At 34.3% G+C, this 23277-nt stretch overlaps 1 protein-coding gene across 3 annotated transcripts in view; it reads right to left on the minus strand.

The window, feature by feature from the left end:
* Window positions 1–23277, minus strand: part of LOC118189478 (hemocytin-like) — a 728690-nt gene that overhangs the window by 630492 nt on the left and 74921 nt on the right. For all 3 annotated transcript variants that reach the window (XM_085820839.1, XM_085820840.1, XM_085820838.1), the window contains exons 5-6: window positions 16431–16552; window positions 3099–3134 (exon numbers count right to left, since the gene is read on the minus strand). In XM_085820839.1, the coding sequence (XP_085676965.1) occupies window positions 3099–3134; window positions 16431–16552 (158 nt within the window). The remainder of the gene's footprint in view (window positions 1–3098; window positions 3135–16430; window positions 16553–23277) is intronic.

Genomic DNA, 23277 nt, shown 5'->3' on the forward strand with positions numbered 1-23277 from the left:
GGTGAAGAGAGATGAAAAAACTCTCATATTTTTCTTGCGGGTATTCTCCACTTAAAATTAGGGAGTGGTTGAACAAATCATGCGCTGTACTGTACTTGTACGACATTTTAGTGTCCCCCCTCCACTTCAGCCTGTACGTGTTGGTGGAGAATTTCTCAGGAAAACGATCTACTTCCTTTCCTGACTATAACCTCTTCAGAACATTTTCAACTGAGCGGTATTTTATGCTCCGATTTGAAATCTACTGATGCCTTTTAGAATGTTCCATGAAAGATAAACCTCCCACATTTCTTCCTTAGGCCTATTTCTGTTGAATACATAGCACCATTTATTATTACATTATTTATTTATTTAAACCAGTGGAATTCTACATAAATGCAGAGAATAATTACAGTCTTTGAATACTACGTCAAATTCCTCCGAAATGTTTCTACAAAATAAACGATCCAACTCAAAATGTAAAAACGATCCAACTCAAAATGTAAGCAATTTTTTGATCCCTTAATAAAACTTTATTTTGAAATATCAACTTTTAAAATTTAATGGAAATGAATTAACGATTTGGAAAACGTACTCAAATGTAACCAGGAAGTAAAATTTCACAGAATAAAAGGAAGAGCGGAACTGTAAAACAAGCTTTTCAGTCTGATATATTTGGGCACATGTTTTCCGAATTATTTTGTAGGAATTAAGCGAATATCAGTTTCTGAAACATAGCCGTTAGAAACACAGATTACCCGCTATTTGTTCAAATCATTTCTGTTCCAAATGTATTTGACTTTATTAAGCCGCTGATTTTAATAAACCGCTTATTTATGTATTTAAAACCGTGATATCAGTTTTAAACATTTAAAATAAAATAATAACTAACAACACATTTATTAATTAATCCAAAAATAATAATGGAAAATTAATTCCAAATCTGAACTCTTTTCGCAAATTTTTAATTCAATAATTATATATAAAAGTACTTTTATAATTATGAGTAGATTCTTGATGAAAATTCTCACTTACAAACACTTATTCTATCAGTGTTTGTTTCATACTGCTCAACAACAGGTTTTCAATTGTATTCTCAATGTCAAAAAACTGATAGTACATTTTTTTGATTAGCAACTTTCAGTTCAAGCATTAGAATTTGCAGTTCGTTTGTAGATTTGACTGATAATGGCATCACTTTTTTCTGTAGCACTTTCGCTGATAGTTTCTGCAGTTCTTTTTAACACTTTTCATAGTCACGTTTCATACACGTTGTCTCAATCTTGTGATAAATATATTTTCTAAAAGTGAACTTTCCACGACTACTATTCCTTCTAGTTGCCTTGGGAAACATCTAGTAATCCTGAATGGGAACAGGAAGCTTACTCAAGCTATGTTCGTGTGTGCGTGGAAGAGACAACACAAATGAAAGGGTTAACTTTACCCTTTAAAATTTCTCACAGCATACAGGCGTTCCAGTCCAGCACTTCGGGATACAGAGACCAACACTTTTGGTCTAAAACGTAGAAAATAAAAAATAAATTAACTTAACTAAATAAGAACTAAATTTAAATGCTTTACAAAGACTATTAACTCGAAGTTTGGCCTTTTGACGCTACGTATGAAGTGAGCGAAATGCAGATACTACAGTACCTCTTAGTATATCAGCAGAAACTAAGTTCTGGCCTTAAAGGCAGACATGAAGTGACTGAAAAACACGCGCATGTCAAGGCTGCATGGAGGCTCTTCTCTCTCTTGGGTAGAAGTCACTTCTTAAATATCTATACAGTTTGCAGACTCATTAAAATAAAAATCGTACTCGGCTTATTCTGGTCGGAAATGGAAAATAAGAGATGATAGCAAAGTTTAAAATAAACGTTAGTAAAGCTTAAAATCCTTAAAAACTTTCGTACGTTCCCTCCCTGATTGTCTGAAACATTAGCTATAGTTTTCAATTCCTCGAGTCCTTCTACATATAATTCACATTTTCGAAAGCTATTTTTAACTAATTTTATGCGATTACCCTAATTTATGAGTTTGATTGTAATATGCATATCCTTTAGCAGAGTTATTTGACTTACGCATTTCCATCGAGGTGTTTGCATTTTAACGAAAGTACGCTCTGCTCAACGTTTACTAGACATCCCTGAAACTTTTTATAATGCATTAAAATGAATGAAGATTTTGAATGCAGAATCCTTAAAAGATAGATACCAAAGTTGTATTTCTACATGGTCCACCATTTCTACATGGCCGAGCGGTAAAGTCGCTTAACACTGGCAGTTCGGTCCGAGATTCAAATCCCGCAAACGTGCTGGCTGCGTGGGCCCTTTCGTTGTTTTCCCCATGTGTAACTTGTTAATGCGAGCCAGTTTCCTTTAGAGAGTCCTCCGTGAAGGCATCCCTCCCTGAAGTGCCTTAAGGCGGCACATGTGAGTAATAATAATATCAACTGGTATTCGAGAAGAAACCCTCCCTCATTTACAATGCCTCTAGAGATAGTTATTGGTAACCTTGAGGTCACCTACTTACTTAGGGCAAATATTAGCTGGCCCCTCTCACTTCTACATAAGATAACCTTGAGGTAAATCATTTCTGACCTTCTAAAGTCCAGAGCTAATAAAGCACTTTGAAACAACGTCTCAGAGCTATAGGGACAGGGAGGTAGGAAATTTTCGATTAAACCAGTTTTATTGAAGTATTATATTGTATACCTTAACGATAAAACTAAGATAGACAATTCGTTAAATGAATGAACTAGGAAAACAGGCACAAGTACGATATTCTGGCCATAAAGAATCAGGCTTTCGCCCATTTATATTTAAAAAGTGGCTGTTTTTCTATTGATGTGAATGTATTTGATTTGATTCTTTGAAATTTGAACTTAATAAACAACTGCGTTTATAAACCAGTGAGTTTAATAAGCAGCGATGACTGTACTTCTTTAGCATATTGAAGGGGTTTAAGTAAAAGTTCTGACTTAAGAATGATAATTTTGCTTTAAAAAACTAATTCTTTTATTTTCGAATGAACATTTAATATAAAACATGTTAACACATTTAAGAAATTCATTCTGCTTTCTATAGAAATGAAAATTCAAAGTTGATACTAAGCATTACCTTGTCTTGATGATCTGTGTCCTCCTCCGTAAGTGGCTATGAGGAAACAAATAAATTAAATTATTAAAGAAATGCCTCACATGAATGAATAAAATAATTACGAACTGCATATCCTTTAGCATATTAAAACAAAGTGACATTTTTATATAGACCAGTCCCTGAAAATATACTTAATGTAAATATAAACACAAAAAATAATGTACATAATATGCAAAACGTTTATTTAAATACATCCGAATGGGATATTATTAGTTTAGCGTAATCAGCTTATATTATTTTTAGATGCTTTTTGGAATGTAAGGATGATATAAGTTTTAGGTACTGCCTGTTAAGCTTTCAAAAGAAAAGCAATCGCGTTGGTTATGATTACAGGCAAAATCATTTATTTGTAAGTGCTTGATCGCGAGTTGCAACATGAATCTGGGATCTCTTCATATGCTCATGTTTTAATTCCTCAACTTCTGCCATTTGCATTTAAAGATTTCACTCTATAAGGTATTTCTCCTGCCTTCCTAGCACGCCTTCGTATTGTGGTGGTCTGTACGCTGGGCGCATATCCAGAGGTCCGTGGTTCGATTCCCGACGAAGGCGTTGCTCATTTTTCTTCTCTTCTTAAGAAAACAACCTAATGTCTCTACAACTTAATTTATTCCATCTTGACCACTTACTAAATATTTACAGACCCAGTGTGATAGGATATGATACACTTTTACCGCTGCGCACATTTTATTGTATTAAGAACTAGCACATTTTCATTTGTAATAGTTTTCGCTTTTACGCTCTTCTTCTTTTTTTAACACTCTATTTGAATCTTGTATTGGAAGTAGTTGCCAGAATCAGAATTGCGTATTTGCATACCATTGGCTTAGGTTTTTTTTTTTTTTTTTTTTTTGTAGCGGAAGGGATGCGTGCATTTGAGAAATGACTCTGTGTATTTAACAGAGATTCACAACTGAAATAAATTGGCCACTATCGCCACTTTACAATACATAAAAAATATCGCATCTTCACGCATATTTTTTCTGGTGCAATTTAAGATTGTACTTCTAATTATTTGTCTACCTTTATATTGCTCAATGTAAAGTCAGATGTGGCAATATTTCTGTTTTTAAAATTATAAGATATTTATTGCAGCGAAACTATCATTTGAAAGATATTCATTATTCCCTTTTTACTTCCTTGTACGAAGTAAAAAGGAAGTATTGTAAGCGCGAAAGGTTTCAGGCAGCATATTTCAACGAAAATATACATTTTCACCGCTATCGAATACAATTTAACGATGCTTTGCGTGATATCTGTACGTAAGGGCAGAATAAAATACTCGTTTCCTCCAAAAAAAAAATTATAAAACTGCTTTAAAATGAATTCTGAAGAGAATTTTTCGTCGCGTCTGTACGAACGTATGTACGTACGTACGTATCTCGCATAACTCAAAAACGAGTAGCCTCAGAACGTTGAAATTTTGTATATAGGACTGCTATAACATGTAGATGTGCACCTCGTATTTTGGTTGCAATTGGCCGCACCAAACATATATAAATATATTTATATATATATCCACTCTATTACCCGGCTCAGTGATAGTGATCTCAGTTTCTTTATTTTTGTAAATTGTACATTTTTTGCTTTAAAAATGATTGAATTATGTTGTTTTTATCTTCCAGTAAAGGTTTTTATGCCTTTAGTAAATCTGTATGCAATATGTTTAGAATTATCAACAATTTTAAAGTTGTTTAAGTGCCGCTAAGACTTTTTTTTATGGCGGCCATTGATTGTTTACATTTGAATCAGCAGACTAGTGGATTAGTTGCCAATCTAGAGAAACTTAGCTTCGGAACAACAAAGATAATGCCTTCATTTATTATTGCCAATTAAATCATGCTTAATCCTTTCTGGAATTTTTTCGAGGAAATAAGTGTTTGAGATTTACTTCGTAATTTTTAATATAGATATTTTGAGTTTTTATGTATTTTTGTCTTCTCGCGAAGTGAAAACTGAATTAATTGAATGAGAAATACTCAATCGTCTGTGAAAAACTTTTTCTTTTCGTTTTGTTTGCTTAATTTCTTTTATACATCATTCTAGCTTTATTATAGTATTTGAATAGAACATGTGGCAGCGATTAGATAATGCTATTCTTTAAATGATATAAATTTTGTGCTTTATGAGTTATAATATGAACAAAATATAATACTTTTAAGTTAATCTAGCGCCAGAGTGTGGCTATGGTAAACAAATACTAGAGTGAATTTTAAAGAATGCATTTTTTCTATTGTGGTTTACGCGCTGTCGGCGAAGTAAATTAAATTCAATCCATTAAGTTTAAATGAAATGCAAGAAAAAATGTGTATGATTTAAAATTCCGTACAAGGAAGTCATGTGGTGTACACATCAGATTTTTACTTAGGTGAAACAGATTTGATTATAATTATTCATCCTTTATGTAATAACTTTTTATTTGTTTCATTTGATACGCAGTCCTCTTGATACTAAGAACTTTATAAAGCTACGTATTTAAACACTGACGTGTTATTTATAAAATTATTGTTTGCCATTTACTTTAAAGCACTTGAATTGTTTATACTGGGATGCTAAATTTTCCTTGAATAACCATATTTCTCCAGGGTAAATGAGATAACTTTTAATCCCTTGCATTGCTTTTAGTTTATCACTCCCACGAGACACGTACAAAATTTCATTTCTTTGTAAATAAATTTCAGATTGGAAATAAATGCAAATGAATGCTTGCTATAAATCTAATGCTGTTGAAAACCTTATTTTAGAGAACACATTTCATTATGTCAAAATTTGCAATTCATTCATCAGTCTTCATCAGCTTTCATGAACCGGAATGCAAATTAGCGGGAGTTTTAATAAACAACGAATGTTTAGTTGAGAGCGAAAGAGGTTTTCCAAGGCAAGGAGGTTTCCATCAGCAAGCAGCTTATTTTCATCGCCCGTCTACAAGTTCGACTATCAAGTTACAATAAGAGATTTACTTGTATTTTCTACCAAATTATCGCAAATTAGATGGGTAGACACTGAATGTATTTGTTACGTTCTATATATTAAAGCTTTTGTGCTTTTAGTATCCCACAAATGGCAGTAAATAAGTTTCGTTAAATTTAAAATTATTACAAGTCGTCGTATTAATAAACTTTTAGTTAAATGAAAATTATTAAATTTAATTATTATAATTATTAGAAAATTATTAGATAATAATATTATCTAGATTGAATATTACAAAATGTAACGAATTAAAATCTAAAATTTTCCTGCGGGCTATCGTGTTTTTTCTACTTTCAGAGAAGGTTTTTTTTCGATAAAAGTGTTTTTACGATATAGAACCCAAGTGGGTTAGATTGCAATGCATGCTTTTATTATTTAGGATTAACTATTTAGGATTTATTTAGGTAAGAACAAGCCTCACATTCTAGCCTCTATTATTTTCATTTCTTTCATTTTCCAATCAGAAAAAGAAATTCCTGTGTTGCCAGTGCTTGCTCTAGTAATCAGAAAGTGAGTCGTTTTAGGAAGTTAGCGATTTGCGTTTACTTACTAAACTCTCTGAAAATGAATTCTCTTTCTTAGTTCTCTCTTCCTCCAATCATAGTGTGTGAATAATCTGAAAGGAAATTCGGCTGAAGATACAGTGACTTCTTTCGGTATGCGCAAAATAAATGTTTTAATCTTCTAACACTATCGAACTTCTATGAAGATAATAATATTCTTTTACATTTGCAGATGAAGCCTGGTGCTTGCGTCTGTATCTGCTATTTAATGAACATGTGATTCATAATTTTTCTTTAATGACCACGTGATTCATAAGCCTAATTAATACAGTTTCGATGACAGATATAGATAGATCAGAGCCATTGTCCTCGACGGTGTTATTGAATTTGCAGTTCTAATCTGTCTGGATCGTCGGAACATAGATCCAACTTTGTTAATTCCTCTTTGTGTTAAAGGGACTAAAAACTATCCCATATGTAAACAAGATTTGTTTTATTTAAAGAATGGGTCTTAAACCATCCTGTTCCTGAAATTATAGTTGCACCATACTATCGACCTAATGACAAGGAGTATTGACCTCTTAGAAAAGATATTTTTTTGACAAACTGGATACACAAATAGCGTGAAAGGAAGCAGCAAGTCAAATATGAAGCTCACAAAATCTGGCGTGGTTTACAACAACCACTAATCCGAAGGATAGCCTTGTATGCTTTCTAAAATCATATTCCATCATCAGGCTTACTTACCTCGATATATCTGTTAATGAAGTGTTCGCCTAAAAGATGAGTACCTTGAAGCGGCATCTTCGTGGTATACAATGAGTTATGTTTCATCTAACGTTTCACTCAGAATTGCATTTTATGCAGCTGTTCAGTTAAGCCAACGGGAGCCGCCTATTATTTTCCCGAAACGGAGATGGCTCCGATGTCTGGATTCGTTGATCAAGAATGGAAGTAAACCGCCTCAGCTATGAGTCTAACTGGTCTCATAGTCTTCTTTTGTAGACAGCAAGAATGACAACTAACGAGAACACAATACGCAGCCTTAATTCGAGGAAATTTGTTCTAAGATTCGGACCATCAAAAGGTGGCCTCTGCTAAATCTTAAATCTGCTGTGTCGGCAAAATGATGCCTCAATTTTTGCAGCGGCCTCTAAATAAGATCCGCACCTTCTCCCCTTATCAGTTATGTCTTTCTAGCGAGCAAGTTTTCACATTGCAGGGGTATTCATAATGCTTTGTCTCGCAAAAATGTATCAATAGATGTTAAGAGAAGCGTTTTTAATGCTTTAATCATTCACTGAATGCATCTAATTATTTGTTAAGTTACAATATTCAAAATTCAATTTATTATATCTTTTTACTTTTGAGTTTAATAGGCATAGATGCAAAGATATTAAATTTTATAATTTGTCATCTTTATTGGTAAAATGTGGTTGTTTCAGATCTAGACATTGTTATATTTCTTGACAGTGGATATAAAACTGAATTCACTTCAAAGAAAAGAAATCGAGAACTTTTTGAGATTTCCTTTTCTATGCGCAAATGCTGTATATGATAAAATACAGCGACCGTTTGCATCTAGAAAGCCAATGAATCAAATTTAAAAAATCTGTGCAATTTCACCACATCCACTGAGAAACACCCGTACTTCAAGTATATGGTTTCGAGAACTTAATTAATATTATTTTTGAAATTTTATACATATTTTCCAAGAAAATTGCCTCAACGATATTTTCATTATAGCAGAATTAATTTCTTTCATTTTCTTCTTCTTAAAGTGCACGTTCTTAAAGTCTTCTTCTTAAAGTGTCTTAAAGTATTTAAGGTTTAGTAAAATTGAATTTGCAGTAAAGTCTTTTATTTATTTCCTTGGAAAGAAATCTCCCAATTTATGAAAACAAAATGTATAGAATTTTAAGGTATTTATTTTTGTTTTGGATGATTACTTGGCAACTGTATTTTCTTAGCTTATAAAATCTTTCAATTTGCTGATTTCCTTCTTCGAAGCAATTTGCAAATAGGAGTGACATGTTTGAAAATGAGTCGCTAGAGACACCCAAATGCTATCAGCCGTCGAAAAAACTAATTTATGTACATAGAGAAATGTATTTCGTTTATGTTATTCCAGTCAAAATTTCAAACGTGGTATGAAGCACAGAACAGGAACAAAATATTAAACTTTTCATGTTATTATTATTGGAATATGATCACATTATCAGACGATAATCTTTCTTCTATATTCCTCATGAGGATCTCATAAATTGCAAATCCACAGAATAAAAAAAAATGAAGGTACAGTTATTCATATCACCGCTAATAAAAACAATAAAACATGGCTTTTTAAATAATGAAAATATATATTTCGTTTTTATTACATTTTTATTGCACACCTTATCTTACAGAACTCTTGGAACACAGACATCCTACAGGGTGATCAGCGAATAAGCCCTGATTTCAAAATTAAATATCTCTACAACAAAAATGGATAGAATTATGCGGTAAACTGTACATTTATTAGCAAAACTGTAAAAATGGTGTACAAAAGTTTAGAAAATTTAGTTACAAAAATCGTTAACAGATGGCGCTCTGCACTGAAAATTATTTCTCTGAAAGGAGTCAAAAAATGAATTAAAAAAATAAAGCAGACTTTGCAATCAAAATACAATTTTTTTTCAAAATGTTCACCGTTCGAAACAATGAGGTGGCGTAAACGAACAATGGAATTTGACATCACGTCTTGCAATGTCTCGACGGAACTGGAATCACTTGCAGCACCAATCAACGATTCAAGCTCATCTAGAGTAGCAGGATAGTTTCGATAGACAGCGTCTTTCAATGTGCCCCACAGAAAGAAGTCACAAGGACTCAGATCGGGAGAATATGGAGGCCAAGCTATTCCTGTGTCAATAAATTGAGGATAATCTAACGCAATTACTCTATTTACAAAGTATTCATGAAGAAAGTGAAAAATTTTATTTGTTCGATGTGGTCGAGCCCCATTTTTCAGGAACCAGTCGATACCTTGTCGATCCTCTAACGTCAGTTGAGTGCTGATAAATTGTTTCAAAATTGTAACGTAACGTTCAGTAGTTATCGTTTCTCGTACGAAAAAGGGTCCCATAATGCCTCTGGCGCATATCGCAGCCCATGGCATAACTTTAGGCGAATGCAGTGCTTTTTCTTCATACAAATGAGGATTTTCGGTACCGCAAAATCTCCAGTTTTGTTTATTAACGATTCCATTCAAATGAAAATGTGCCTCATCTGTGAACCAGATGCAGCTCACATCAAATACGTCGTTGTCGATCATTGTTAGAATCTGATTCGCAAAGTCAACCCTTTGTTGCACAGCTTTAATGGGTATGGCCTGATGACTTTGGATTTTGTATGGAAAGAGCCGTAGGCTATTTTTAAATATTTTTTGTGTGCTCGTGTACTTCAAACCTGTCTCTGATGCTTTTCCTAGGATTTTGCTGAACAAATCCAGAAACTTTGGCTGCATTTTCAGGAGTGACTATAGCTTGCTTAGGCCCAACATTTCCCTTTCGATCATAAGCCACGCTGCCAATCCATTCGAATTTCGCAAAGAGCATGCGAATGGTTTTCGCATCGGGTCCAACTAGAACATTGAATCGGTTTTGAAATCTGCGACGTCTTGCAGTAGAACTATGTTCTAATCGGTGAAATTCCAGAACCAAAATGAATGAAATACATTATTTCAATGAAATACATTATTTGACTTTCTACGTTAGCCATTTTCACTAGCCAACAGTTGTACTGATCACTTTCGACTTCGAAGCACATTTTAAAGGCTATTGATAGGTCATTGCGATTAGAGCGCCATCTGTTAACGATTTTTATAACTAAATTTTTTAAACTTTTGTACACCATTTTTACCGTTTTGCTAATAAACGTACAGTTTACCGCATAATTCTATCGATCTTTGTTGTAGAAATATTTAATTTTGAAATCAGGGCTTATTTGCTGATCACCCTGTAATTACATATACAATAATCAGATAATTATTTGTTGGTTAATATTACAGGTGAGTTGAATAAAATTAATTTCTTTTCTGAAACAATATTTTTGAAATAAATAATTATTTTCGCAAAGAAATTGTATTGTTCCGAAAAGTATTTGTTTCTTTGTTTCCCAGCCTTAGTACTATTTAAATGTTTGTTTCCCAGCCTTAGTATTTTGTTTTCTTTTCACAATTCTTTGTTTCTCATCCTTGATATTTAAATATATTAGAAAGGAATTTAATAGTTAAAAAGTGCGTATATTTCTGGAAAAACATTGCGTAGAATTTTATCAAAGCAAACTTAACAGATTTCATCGCTATGTCAGATTGTTCATAATCTGTTTTCAGTTAAACACGTTATTGCTATAATGATGCGAAATTATTTTTGAGCCAAGGGTTTTTTCCCTCTATTCGATATTAACAGACAGATAAAAGCAAGGATTATTTTCTTTTGTAAGCATACGATTAAGAGGCTAGAATATTTTGATACATAACTATCCGTTGTCTATTTTAAAAATCATTAAAATTGATACCCCCATATATATATATATATATATATATATCAATTATTAGAAGAAAAATAATGGAATGAAACGGGGTATCATAACTAAATGCTTCCAAACACTTACTAAAATATATTTTATTTGTATTCTGAATTCAAAGTTTATAACTTTACTGTAATCTCGCAGTTCCCACTTTCAAATCATATGAGTTTGTTCTACCTTTATAATACTTTATTTTGTATGCTTCTCAATGCGTTACATATGTTTTCTCTCATTAAAATCTGTCGTATGATTTATTCATTTCGTGAATTAAAAAATAGTTAAAGATTTACATCAAATTCAAATTTATATATTTTGAATATCAACATCTCTTTCTGGTCATCGGTATGGCAGACAACTTTGCTACAAAAATCCATAAGATTATGCATTGACAAGAAATAAATTTTTACATTATTTTTAGAACTTTACATATTTGAAAATTCAAATGTCTGCCAAGGTCACTTGTCTATTGAAACAACGAAAGTTTAAGTATAGGAATGAGCAAAGCTAATTTTCAATCCATAATATTCGATAACTCTTAGCATCTAATTAAAAAGGGGCATATTTCATTTTTCATGCAGCTCATACTACACTTTCAATAATATTCATGCTCGTAACCATATGTAAAATGGTGTTAGAACCCAAAAATCTTCAAAAAATGGTGATTTCGGATTTTTGCATTTTCAAATTCTCTACACTTTTATCTTTCCAAAAATACCATTATTTAATCTCTATGAAAACTAGAACTGTAAAAAATTTAGTTTTAATTTGTCATCGAATGCTTTGATAAATGAGGATATTTACATAAAAACGCGTTTTTATCCAAACGTGATATTTTTATACTCGATGTACCTTTTCTCAGGAACTACTGCTCACAAGTATCTGAAATTGTCTTGGCTTATTTATTATGTTTCCTAATATTTACTGAAATGGGCATTTTGTGATAAACTACGAAAAAACATTTATGTGAGAAAAGTACTAAAGTTTACTATGCCTAACAAAATATTCTGTAAATTACTCTAAAATTCAAAATGTTTCAAAAGCACATTTCAGTATAATCAGATATGTATACTTTAATTACACAAAAAAATTCAAGCGTGTATCTAAAGCAAATTTTGAGAAAAGGTACATCGAAAATGGCTAATTTAACATTATCGATGTAGGGGTTGCTGATACCCCTTAAACAACATATGGTCTAATACATTTTAATTCTCTAGAACAGAAAAGTAAGAAAATATAATCTGAATTCTGCATTTATTTATTATAATTTTTTCCTCTTTATCTAAGTTCGTTCATATTCTAATTACTACTTCTATGTTTATTAACAACTTATCTTTCTTTACCTGTACTGTCACTTCTATTTTCGTTGGCTTTTACCAGGACACACGTTAGTTAATGTATAAAAGAAAGAATTCTTTATTTTCAGTGAGATATTTTGACGGCTACTGTTTCAATACTACTTTCTTACAACTTCTACCAATCGTTTGATTCAGCTTTAGCTTTTCCTAGTCGCCGTTGGCCCCTCAGCGACCGAGCGGTAAAGTCGCTGAACACTGGTAGTTCGGTCCGAGGTTCGAAACCCGCGAACGGGCTGGCTGCATGGGTGTTTTCGTGGTTTTCCCCATGTGTAACGTGTATACGAGCCAGTTTCCCTTAGAAAGTCCTCCACGAAAGGCATCCCTCCCTTTAGGCAGATAGCCCTAGTGTGCTTTGCCATAATTAAATACACCACACCACCTAGTCACCGTTGTTGACGCAAGTTGACGGTCTGAGCCAAATCTTATAGATGAACCTGTAAAATTCGTATTTTAAATACATAACTTTTAATTTTTGTGTTCTGGTGATCCCAAAAGCAGCGGAGTGTTTTGTTATTACACGATCTGTGTAAATATATTAGTCTTAAAATCCAAGAGGTTGGCTTTTTAAACTTCCTCTTTGCGTCCTTTTGTTATACGAGGTGCAACAATTAAATAACGGAAGCTCTCTTGCCTTAACCATTAGCCGTAGGCTTGATGACAGGAAATGAAGATGGAATGTAGGTGACCTTTATGTCACCAGTACAAGTGGAGCCATATCGCGACTTGTAGAGAGATGTCTTGTTTAGTTGTTTTTAAACTTTTCTTAAGCTGGAACATTGTTTTGTCGGAGTGCCATCATCATGATAAGTGCGCATAATTTCAACAGAGCTTTAATCTCAAATTTTTTGTGAATTAAAAAAAATTCAAAATGAGTATTTTCAGTTAAAGATTTCTTTCAGTTAAAAGAAATGTTTGCCGATAATTGCATGTCACGCACTTGAGTTTTTGGATGGCACCAACAATTTATTTAAGGTCGAGAAAAGATGGAATATGATGACAGTTCTAGTCTACCTGTAATATCAAGAATTAATGAAGACTTTAAGAGACAATAATAACTGTTTTGCATGAGGAATTGCAAATTGCGTAAGTTTGCGGAAAATTTACTACCAAAAAACGCACACTTTAGCAAAAGGAGAACAGGAAAAGCATCTGCTGCGACATCATGGCACGATACATTGTGAATACTGAATAGAATACGCCATCGCACGTGACAAAAAAAGGGTTTTCCATGTTTCGTCACATGCAATGACACGATCATTAACACGATATTCTACAATCCATACCAGTAAGAACCTCCCTCTTCGCTTGGGAGCAAAAAACTCAAATGAGCAAGTCAAAAATGAAATTAACGCTCATCTTCTCGTCCTAGCGATATTAAGGGACTCATCACGATACAGTAGGTTACTTCTCACTATTGCAAAAAGTACTTTAAAGGAAGCAGACGTTTTAGTCTGTTGATGAGATGAAGGCAAAAAAAAATGCGGATTAATTACTATGTATTTGTAATAAGGTATAACTTTAAAAGTAATCTCGTTATTTAATTGTAACACTATGTAGCTTTACAGCAAGCTAAACGACTATAATGAGCTCAAGGAGAAAAACAGAAATAGGCAAATTTTCCTTAACAGACGAAAAATACCTCATATTACCAATATCATTCACAAAATGATATCTAAAGTAATATTCACATAGCAGGAACTATGTAGAATCGTACGACACTTAATTACTAACTGAATTAAACTAAATATTAATTATTAGGTGAGTTATTTAGATAACTGAGCCTCATTTGCGGCGCAACTGATATAATATACAGGGTTATCTGGAAACTTCGTGAAACATATCTCGTAGTACTTCGACATTATGTCTTTTGGAAGTTTTTAGAAGGTCTCAGAGCTGTCCAGGAATCACCGTATGTTACGGATGAGCGAGAAAACTGTGATTTTGCCTATGTCTCTGTTTCTAATTGAGCTGCCTAGGGTTCACAGTTCTTATGCCAACAGATTCAAACTTGTCAATCTAAAGTGTAATGAAAGAAATAAGACTTACAAACATAAGTAGCTAAACGGTCGGCTACAAAAATGCCATTATAGCATTATTACATGAAATACACTAAATAAACAAAAAACAATACATAATATTATAAAAATAGAAATAAAACAAATTACAATAAACTAAAATCAAGTTTTCAAGTAACTGCATTTACTTAATATGCCTGTTTAACGCAATGAAGTTAAAATTAATTCTTGAAAAATCAAAGGAAACGCTTATTTACTTTGATGAAAAACTTGACTGGAGGCGTAACATTTGATTGATTTGTATTTGGTAATGAAAATTGTAGAAAAGAACATTGTTTACTGTGTTGGTGTGTCAACAGTTTGTAGCATTTAGAACTATTTAAAGATGCAATTTCAATTTTTTTTAAGTCCAAAGGGGCTTTGTCCTGGAAGGACTATTGGTTTCGTTTTGCGATTTAGCATGGGAACCCTATAAACGGCATATCACTTTTCAAACCGTTGCCACCAAATACTATTGCCCTGTATTATATTTGAAGAAATTAAATAATGAAGAATCTGCATAAATGTATGTATAAGGGCTATCCAGAAAGTAGATTACGTTTTGGAGTAAAAAAATAAACAAAGTATAGGAAACAAATTTTATTATATACAGATGAAAGCCACACTCAAATACTACTTTTCTACATAGTCACCATACAAATTAAGGCATTTATCGTAGCGATGTATGAGCTTGGAAATTCCTTCGTCGAAAAATTCGGCCGCCTGCGCCTTCAACCACTTCGTTACCTCTTCTTGCCTTCCATCTTGCACAAAACTTGTGGTAACCAAGCTTTTCGCTGATGATTTCGTGCAACAAACTTCGCGAAATTTGTGGAAAACTCAAAGAAAGTTCCGTTATTGTGAAATTTCGATTTTCACGGACTTTAGCATCGACTTTTTCGAGAAGTTCGGCGGTCACTATGCTGGGTCTCCCACTTCGATCTTCGTCGTGAACATTGGTTCGGCCATTTTGAAATCTTATGACCCACTGACGCACTCCACCTTCAGTGATAATGTTGTCCCCATACACTTCACGAAGCTGCCGATAGATTTCTATCGGTTTACAGTTTTTTGCAGTCAGAAACCTTATTACTGAGCGCACCTCGCAGCTCGCGGGATTTTCAATTAACGCAGACATTTCAAACCGTCACAGTATCTGAACGGAGCACAGCACGAAACTCTCACTAGCACGGCTAGATGCAGACTGAGCTGCGCAACGCTCTGACCCCAAGATGGCCGCGCTAGCCCCGCCCCTAGCGGATACAGACGGAAACGTAATCTACTCTCGCACTGTGATAAAACAACGGTACATAGAGCCATCCAATTCTGAATGACGTAATCCTACTGCGAATATGGGAATCTGCAAGCCCAAATCTGAAATTTGGAATTTGTTTTATCATAGATTTCATATTTTGTAAACTTTTAGCGAGATTTTGATTAACAAACTCAACGATTTAAAAGCGAGCAATGGCAGCACTTTACGAGGGGGGGGGACTATTTTATCTCCAGCTCGCGGAACTGTGTATCGGAAATTTTAAAGATATGATCATTTAAAAATTATTTTGCGACATTGCTGTTGAACAGAATTTCATGGTTTAAGGACAAAGAACATTATATTTAATAAATAAAGGTAAGACACAAAATGTTAAGAAAATCGCCCCTTTGGACAAAATTTAAAGTCTCAAACCTTTCAGATTTTTTTCTTTAACTTTTTTTAAAAATCTTTTAATTGTTAGGAGTACTTAATTGTTTTATCAATTCATTGGTTGTTAATTTATTCTTCATTTTATATGGTAATTTATATTGTTCTAGAATAGATATTCTGAAACGAAGTTTACTTACAAACACAGTCAGGAAAGTTCGCGTAAGGTGACCAGTATCCTGTCCTCTGATCGCATTCAAGATTCAGATTATCCGATTTATCAGGAAATTCATATCCAGGGTTACATGTCGCTGTACATATGCTAAAAAATAGAGTGAGGGTGATAAACATTTTATCTAGCATTAGTTTTAGAAATTATTTGAAATGATACCTGAAATATTCAGCTTTTTTAGACTGTAATTCATCATATTATATTAGGAAAAGCAGAAATAAAATAATTAGTTTTGAAAACTTCTTGTGCCAGACATAGTGGAAACTTTTGTGATAATATCTTTCTTATCCAATAGACGAGAAATATTTGAAAATATAACACTAAAGTCTGTAATTTTTCTATCTTGATATTACACTGGACTAAAACGTGTGATCCATACAGAACGTCTGTTGCTACATTCAAACATGAAATCGGAATTTTTCTATTTCCCAGAAAGTTTTGTGACCTTTATTTAAACTTCATATGGGTACACATAAATTTATATAGCATCGTGCTGAAAATGTTTGGCAATGCAAATTTTGTTTGCTTTCGCGTCCAGGTTAATCTTTACATCCATGAATTTAGTATGTGTGTTGACCGAGAAAAAGCTTTTTGGTGTGAATAGTTGTAAACGAGAATATGTTTTCGTGAGTAAATTTCAACACGCGTTTTATTGATTTTCTTAGCTTATATATTTTTAGCACGCAATACGGATAAAACGTTTAAACTTATGTTTTCGCTCCTTCTAATGTGAAATTCCGTTAATTATAAAAATGATGTTTAAAAGGTCCAAAGAGTCCTTATTGAACGTTAACGTCAGATACATACTTTGGAGTGTCAAATTGACACAATATGTAAAACACATTTAGTGTTACGTTTTGCTTCTTTCAGTGTTAAATGCCATTTAATATTAAAATAAAGTTTAAAAAGTAAAGAGTTCCCTTGTTGAATTTCGACATCGTACACACGCTTTGGAGAATCAAAATGTCGCAATACGGAAGACACATTTAGTATTACGTTTTCGATCCTTTTAGGGTGAAATACATTTGCAATTAAAATGAGGTTTAAAAGCTGAACGAGTACCTTGTTGAACATTGACATTATAACGTTGCGCGCCTCTAACTAGCACGCAACCAAGAGGTGACTGTGAAAGCTTGTATAAACCACAGAGTCTTATAAAGGGTTTAAGTCCCTTTTTATTCAACGTACTAATTTACAATTGCGTTCTCTTGACGCTTACAAACGGTGCCAACTCGGCAGTCAAAATAAAAATAAAAACCTGAAAAGAAATTAAAGACAATATTCTAACTACGAGGCTCTCTCAACTAACTAACTCACCGCGTTTTACAATACGGCTGCTAATTCAGCAGACTTGAAGCTCACTGGAACAATTGCAACTACTTCCCGCCAAGCACATAGGCCGCAACGCGAGTTTTTCAAATCTCTATAACTACCTCCGCGCTCGCTAAGTAAGAATAACTCTCTCTCACCGAACTTGTTTCCTTCTATTTAAATCATACTACTTCCGCTGATAATTTGAATGCTTGCGCGTTCTACTCAAATTTACATATTCTGGCATTGGCAGTTCCAGGGGAAAGTAAGGATTGACAGGAAAGATAGTTTAAACTTAAAATAAATGTTAGTTAAAATAAATATAAACCCTACATTTGCCGCTGCCAGAATTTGGAAAACTTGGAAGCAGGTCCTACAAACGACCTGTTGTAAGTTTATCTAATTCTGAACTAACTGGCGAAAGCCTCGTTTACACAAAAATAATCTTATATAACAATTAAAATTCTGTTACTCTTTACAAAGGTTTCTTCTTACAGCAACTTTTCCTGGACTTCATCAATCAATCTTGGTCTTTCCTTCCAGATGCTGGAAGGAATAAGTATCAGTATCTTTCTACATACATTATAATTTACACTTTCTTGACACAATAAATTTTTGTTTTTAACGTTTCGTTTTTCTTACTTATTGCTTAATTCACATTCATTCAATTTTTCAAGCATTAATTTAACTTTACCCTGGCTCTCCACCGTGTGTGGTGTCAAACGGGAATATTCGTGTTTTAGTCTTACAACACTTCCCCTAACCACCATGATTTGTTAGAATTCAACAACCAAATAGACACACCTTACTCGACATTCTACAACTCAATGAGCTACTTTAATATTCTTAAAAATTCAAATGTAGGTGGAGAACCCTACAAAACACATTCATTCTAACTTCCCCCTCATTCATCTTTTAAACATGCAGGCTTTCGCTCTAAAGCATGACTTTACAGTTTAATACTTAAATTTTGACTTCATTGCTTTTAAGCATTCACTTTTAGCATCTACAATTTTATGCTTCTAGACTAAATTCTACTTTTACATAACATGCAAGTATTTACATACATTTACAAAAGTTTAATACATATGCTTTTTACAATTTACCATAAAATGAATAAGAGAAAATAAATTTTTACTTTACTCATCCTTCGCCAAGCTGGCGGCACTGAAACTAAAATTCTTATTAGTACATACAAGAATACGAAGTTATTTTTATCTCCGGCCAAATTTTGGCTTTAACATAACAGAATTAGTCTTTCGACCAACAGAAAATGCTTGTGTTTAGCTTTTACACTTAAAGAAAATAATACTTTTGCCTTAGCTAAATAAAGTAAAACAAAACTAAGTCTCAACCGAGACATATTGACTTTCGTCAAAACATAGAACTTCGTACTTATGCATAACATTTCGGAACAAAAGAGAAAAAGATTTATAGAAGGTTTTAACTTATCTTTGAGTTTTCGATGCTTGAAACTCTGTCATCCGTTTTTGACAAAATTGATCCCAAGTTAGAGGTGTCATGGATGTCAATCTTCTCCTTGTTGATCTCCAATTGTCGTCCCCGTTGATCTTTCTTTTGCGTCCTCTACATGCTGGCCTCTTGACGGAGTAATCGTCTGGTTGTTGGCTTTTGCGTTTCTGCCTGGGACGGCTGGTCTTGACGTCCTCCGGTCTGGTGTCCTTGAATTTCTTCTGTTCCTCGTACTTCTGTGCTTCCTGTTGGCGTTTCAGTTTCCGGAACGGCGGCCTTGCTGGCACCTGACTCTGTGGCCGTGCGCGCGTTCTTCTTGATGTGTAATTCCTCCTGCCATCCTTTGTAGGTGGTGTTTTTCTTTTTACCACGGTTTCTTTACCCGGTTCATCTGTACTTTTGTTTTTCTTAAACGCCGGAGTTTGATAATCATTTTTTCTTTTTGATACGGACGTCCGGGTTGTAGAAGTGCTAGGTCTCTCTTCAGTTCTCCGTTTCTTGGGTGGTGGAATAGTTGTTGCAGTCTCTGGCCCTTCTATTTCGTTTAGACTTGAGTCCTGCAAGAAACTTTTAAGGATTTCAAAATCATTGGGATTATAGTATTTTTTCACCTGGTCGGGACTTGCTTTACAGATTTCCCCTCTCTCGTTTTTAAGATATAAAACTACTCCTTTGATTTCCTGAATTACATAGGGGCCTTCAAACTTTGGAGCTAGCTTTGCCATAAAATTGTCTGGGGCACTTGATAAAGAAAATTTCCGTTTCAATACTTTATCACCAACTTTAAAATCTGCTTCACGGCGTTTTTTATCGTAATAAATTTTCTGCCTATTTCTTGCCGTATCCGAGGTTTTAAGCGCCTGATCAATTAGTTTTTGCACGTCCTTTTGTTTGAATTCCTGCTCTCTTTGTTGCACAAAGAATAATTTATCTAAAGGCGTAATTAACTTTCTGCCTAAAAATAATTCTGCTGGAGATTTTCCCGTAGTATCATGATGTGCCGTTCTTAAAGCATAAGCTAATTCATTTATGTAGCCATCCCAGCGATTGTGATGTGTGCTAACGTAACTGCGAATTATTTTTACAATGTTTTTATTAACTCTTTCTGCTATGTTAGCCTGTGGTCTATACGGAACCATTTTGATATGGCGTATATCAAGTCCATTGCATATGTTTTCAAATATTTGACTAATGAATTGTTTTCCGTTATCGCTAATGACTTTTATCGGTGCACCGTATTTTAAAATGTATCTGTGTAAGAATGCATCTGCGACTGTTTTGGCTGACGCGCGTTTAAGTGGAACAATTTCTATCCATTTTGAAAAATGATCTACTATTACTAAAAGAAAACGATTTTTATTTAACTCGCTCTGGAGGAAGGGACCAAGGAGATCTATGCCTAAAATTTCATTCGGAAATGTAGCGCGAATGCTATTTAAGTACCCGGCCGGGCTGTAATTAATATCATTTATTAACTGACATTGATTGCAGGACCTGACATACGCCGTTACTATTTTGTATAATTGCGGGAAATATACCGCCTCGCGTACCCTTTTTAAAGTCTTTCTGACCCCGAGGTGGCCCGCTGTTTTTTTTTCGTGCAACTCCCTCAAAATGCTTAATCGAAGCGAGGCTGGGATGACTGGCTTATACTCAAGATTTTCGTTCGTTGTTTTCGTATAGAATAATAAATTATCTATTATTTCATAGTTTTTTGCTCTATTTCTTATCGCATCGATATCTGTATGCTCAAAGCCTTCGGGGTCTTTCAAACAAGCATAGATATTTCCAAATTCAGGATCAGCTTTCAGTTCAGTAATAACCGTATCTCTAGAATCTAAAATTTTTGAAGTCAACACAGCGCATTTAAGTTCATTACCTTCCTCGTCCAGTTTTATACGAGAAAGTGCGTCAGCTACATTGTTTTCCTTACCCAGTTTATATTTTATTGTGATATTATATTCTTGGAGTTTTAAAGCCCATCTTATTAACCTGGGCGTTAGGTTTTTTCCCGAGTAAAGTCTACCAACAGCCGCATGATCCGAAAAGACAGTTACTGGCGATTTGCCGAAATAAACTCGAAATTTGTGTACAGCCATTAATACGGCTAATGTTTCTCTTTCTGTAGCTGTATAATTCCTTTGTGTTTGATTCAATGTTTTACTAAAAAATGCCAGCGGATAGTTATTTTGCATAAGAACCGCACCCACCGCATAGTCTGATGCATCTGCCGCAATTTCCAGGTTTTCGTCCCCCTCAGGAAATTTTAAAACAGGGGCATTAATAAGCGCTTCTTTTAATCTTTCAAAAGCCGTGTTAGCTTCCGCTGTCCACGTAAATTTACTCTTTTCTTTTGATTACTAAGAGTGGTTCAACAATATTAGCGAAATCTTTTATGAAAGATCGATAGTAAGAACATAGTCCAAGGAAAGACGAAAGTTTCTTGGCGGTGTTGGGCGGTGGGAAATTCTTAATAGCTTTTATTTTTGAATCTTGCGTTTCTATACCCTTTTGCGAAATTTTATAACCGAGATATTTAAGTTCTTTAGTTGCGAACTTGCATTTTGAGGCGTTAATTGTAAGACCGGCCTCTTTTAATAATTTAAAAACTTGTTCGAGATCACTAATGTGTTGTTCCAACGTACTACTCGTTATAATTATATCATCTAGATAAATTAAAGTTGATTTTCCTAGGACAGGCTTTAGAACAATGTCCATAGCTCTCTGGAATGTTGACGGGGCCCCACACAACCCAAAAGGCATGCGTAAAAATGCATAAGTGCCCGATTTTGTTATAAACGCGGTTTTATGTATATCTTCGGGTCTCATAGCTATTTGATAGTAGCCAGACGTTAAGTCCAAAGTAGACATATATCTCGTCGATTTAATCTGTCTAATGATCTCGTCTATAACCGGCAAAGGGTAAACTGGGAATTTAGTTATGCTATTTAGTTTTCTATAATCGATAGCAAACCTCCAAGCCCTTTTATCCGAAGGAGGAAACTCGTTCTTTTTCCTACATAGTACGACTGGACTCGCGTATTCACTATTTATGGGCGTTATTATTTTATTCTTTAACATCTCCTGAATATGTTCTTCGATGATTACGTCTTTTTGTTTGTCATAGCGGTAAGGTTTAGTCCTACAAGGTTTTTCGGCATTTAATTGAATCTTGTGCGTGACTATTTGACAGTTTCCCGGCTTTTCTGAAAACAAATGAGAAAAATTACTCACCACTTGCTGTATTGCTTTACTTTCCTGGTCATTCAAATGGCTAAGGTCCAATTCAGGTGTCTCCACCGGTTCCACCACCCTCTGGTCCATCTCCAGCACCACGGAACTATCTTGAAAATTTAATTTGGCCCTCGCGGCCCTTAAAAAGTCCATACCTAAAATAAGAGAGTGTTGGAGGTGTTTCACCACAAAAATTAATACTTTGAGATTTTCCTCTTTTACCTGTACGTTTAATGCTACTTTCCCGATGCAGTGACATGTTTTTCCTTGCGCCGCTATAATTTCCGTATTTCTGGTTTTAAAGAGTCGTATCCTATAAAAATTCTTTTTGAAGAACTTTTCACTCATGAAATTGCCTTCTGCCCCTGTATCGATGAGGGCTTCTACTGGTACATCGCCAACCAGGACTTGTATAATTGGTAGCTGTGAGTTTTTTACGATGACTGTATTTAGATGTATATTTGAGGGTTTTTCTAAAACTTCCGGGGTCTGGACCTTCCCTTTCACAGGCCCCTCTAGTCGTTTAAAGCTTTCCTTTCAATCTGTGTCTTCTGGGTACGCGGATGCTTATTTTCAAATTTTCTTTTTGGGCCTTGCCCTTCAAGTTTCGATGCGTTAGCTTGATAGTTCTTTCCCCCATATGAGCGATTTCCATTTCTTGTTCCCTCCTTCCTTCTGGTACTTTGAGAATATGTTTCCCCTCTCGCTCTTTCCGCGATTCTGCAACTTCACCGCCAATTCGAAAAGTTCCTGCAATGTGGTTGGGTTTCTAATTTCAAAGTAGTCTTGGACAGCGG

The sequence above is a fragment of the Stegodyphus dumicola genome, chromosome 7 (assembly GCF_044657685.1).
Source record: "Stegodyphus dumicola isolate Sdum_Otavi_A_Nest chromosome 7, ASM4465768v1".
NCBI lineage: Eukaryota > Metazoa > Arthropoda > Arachnida > Araneae > Eresidae > Stegodyphus > Stegodyphus dumicola.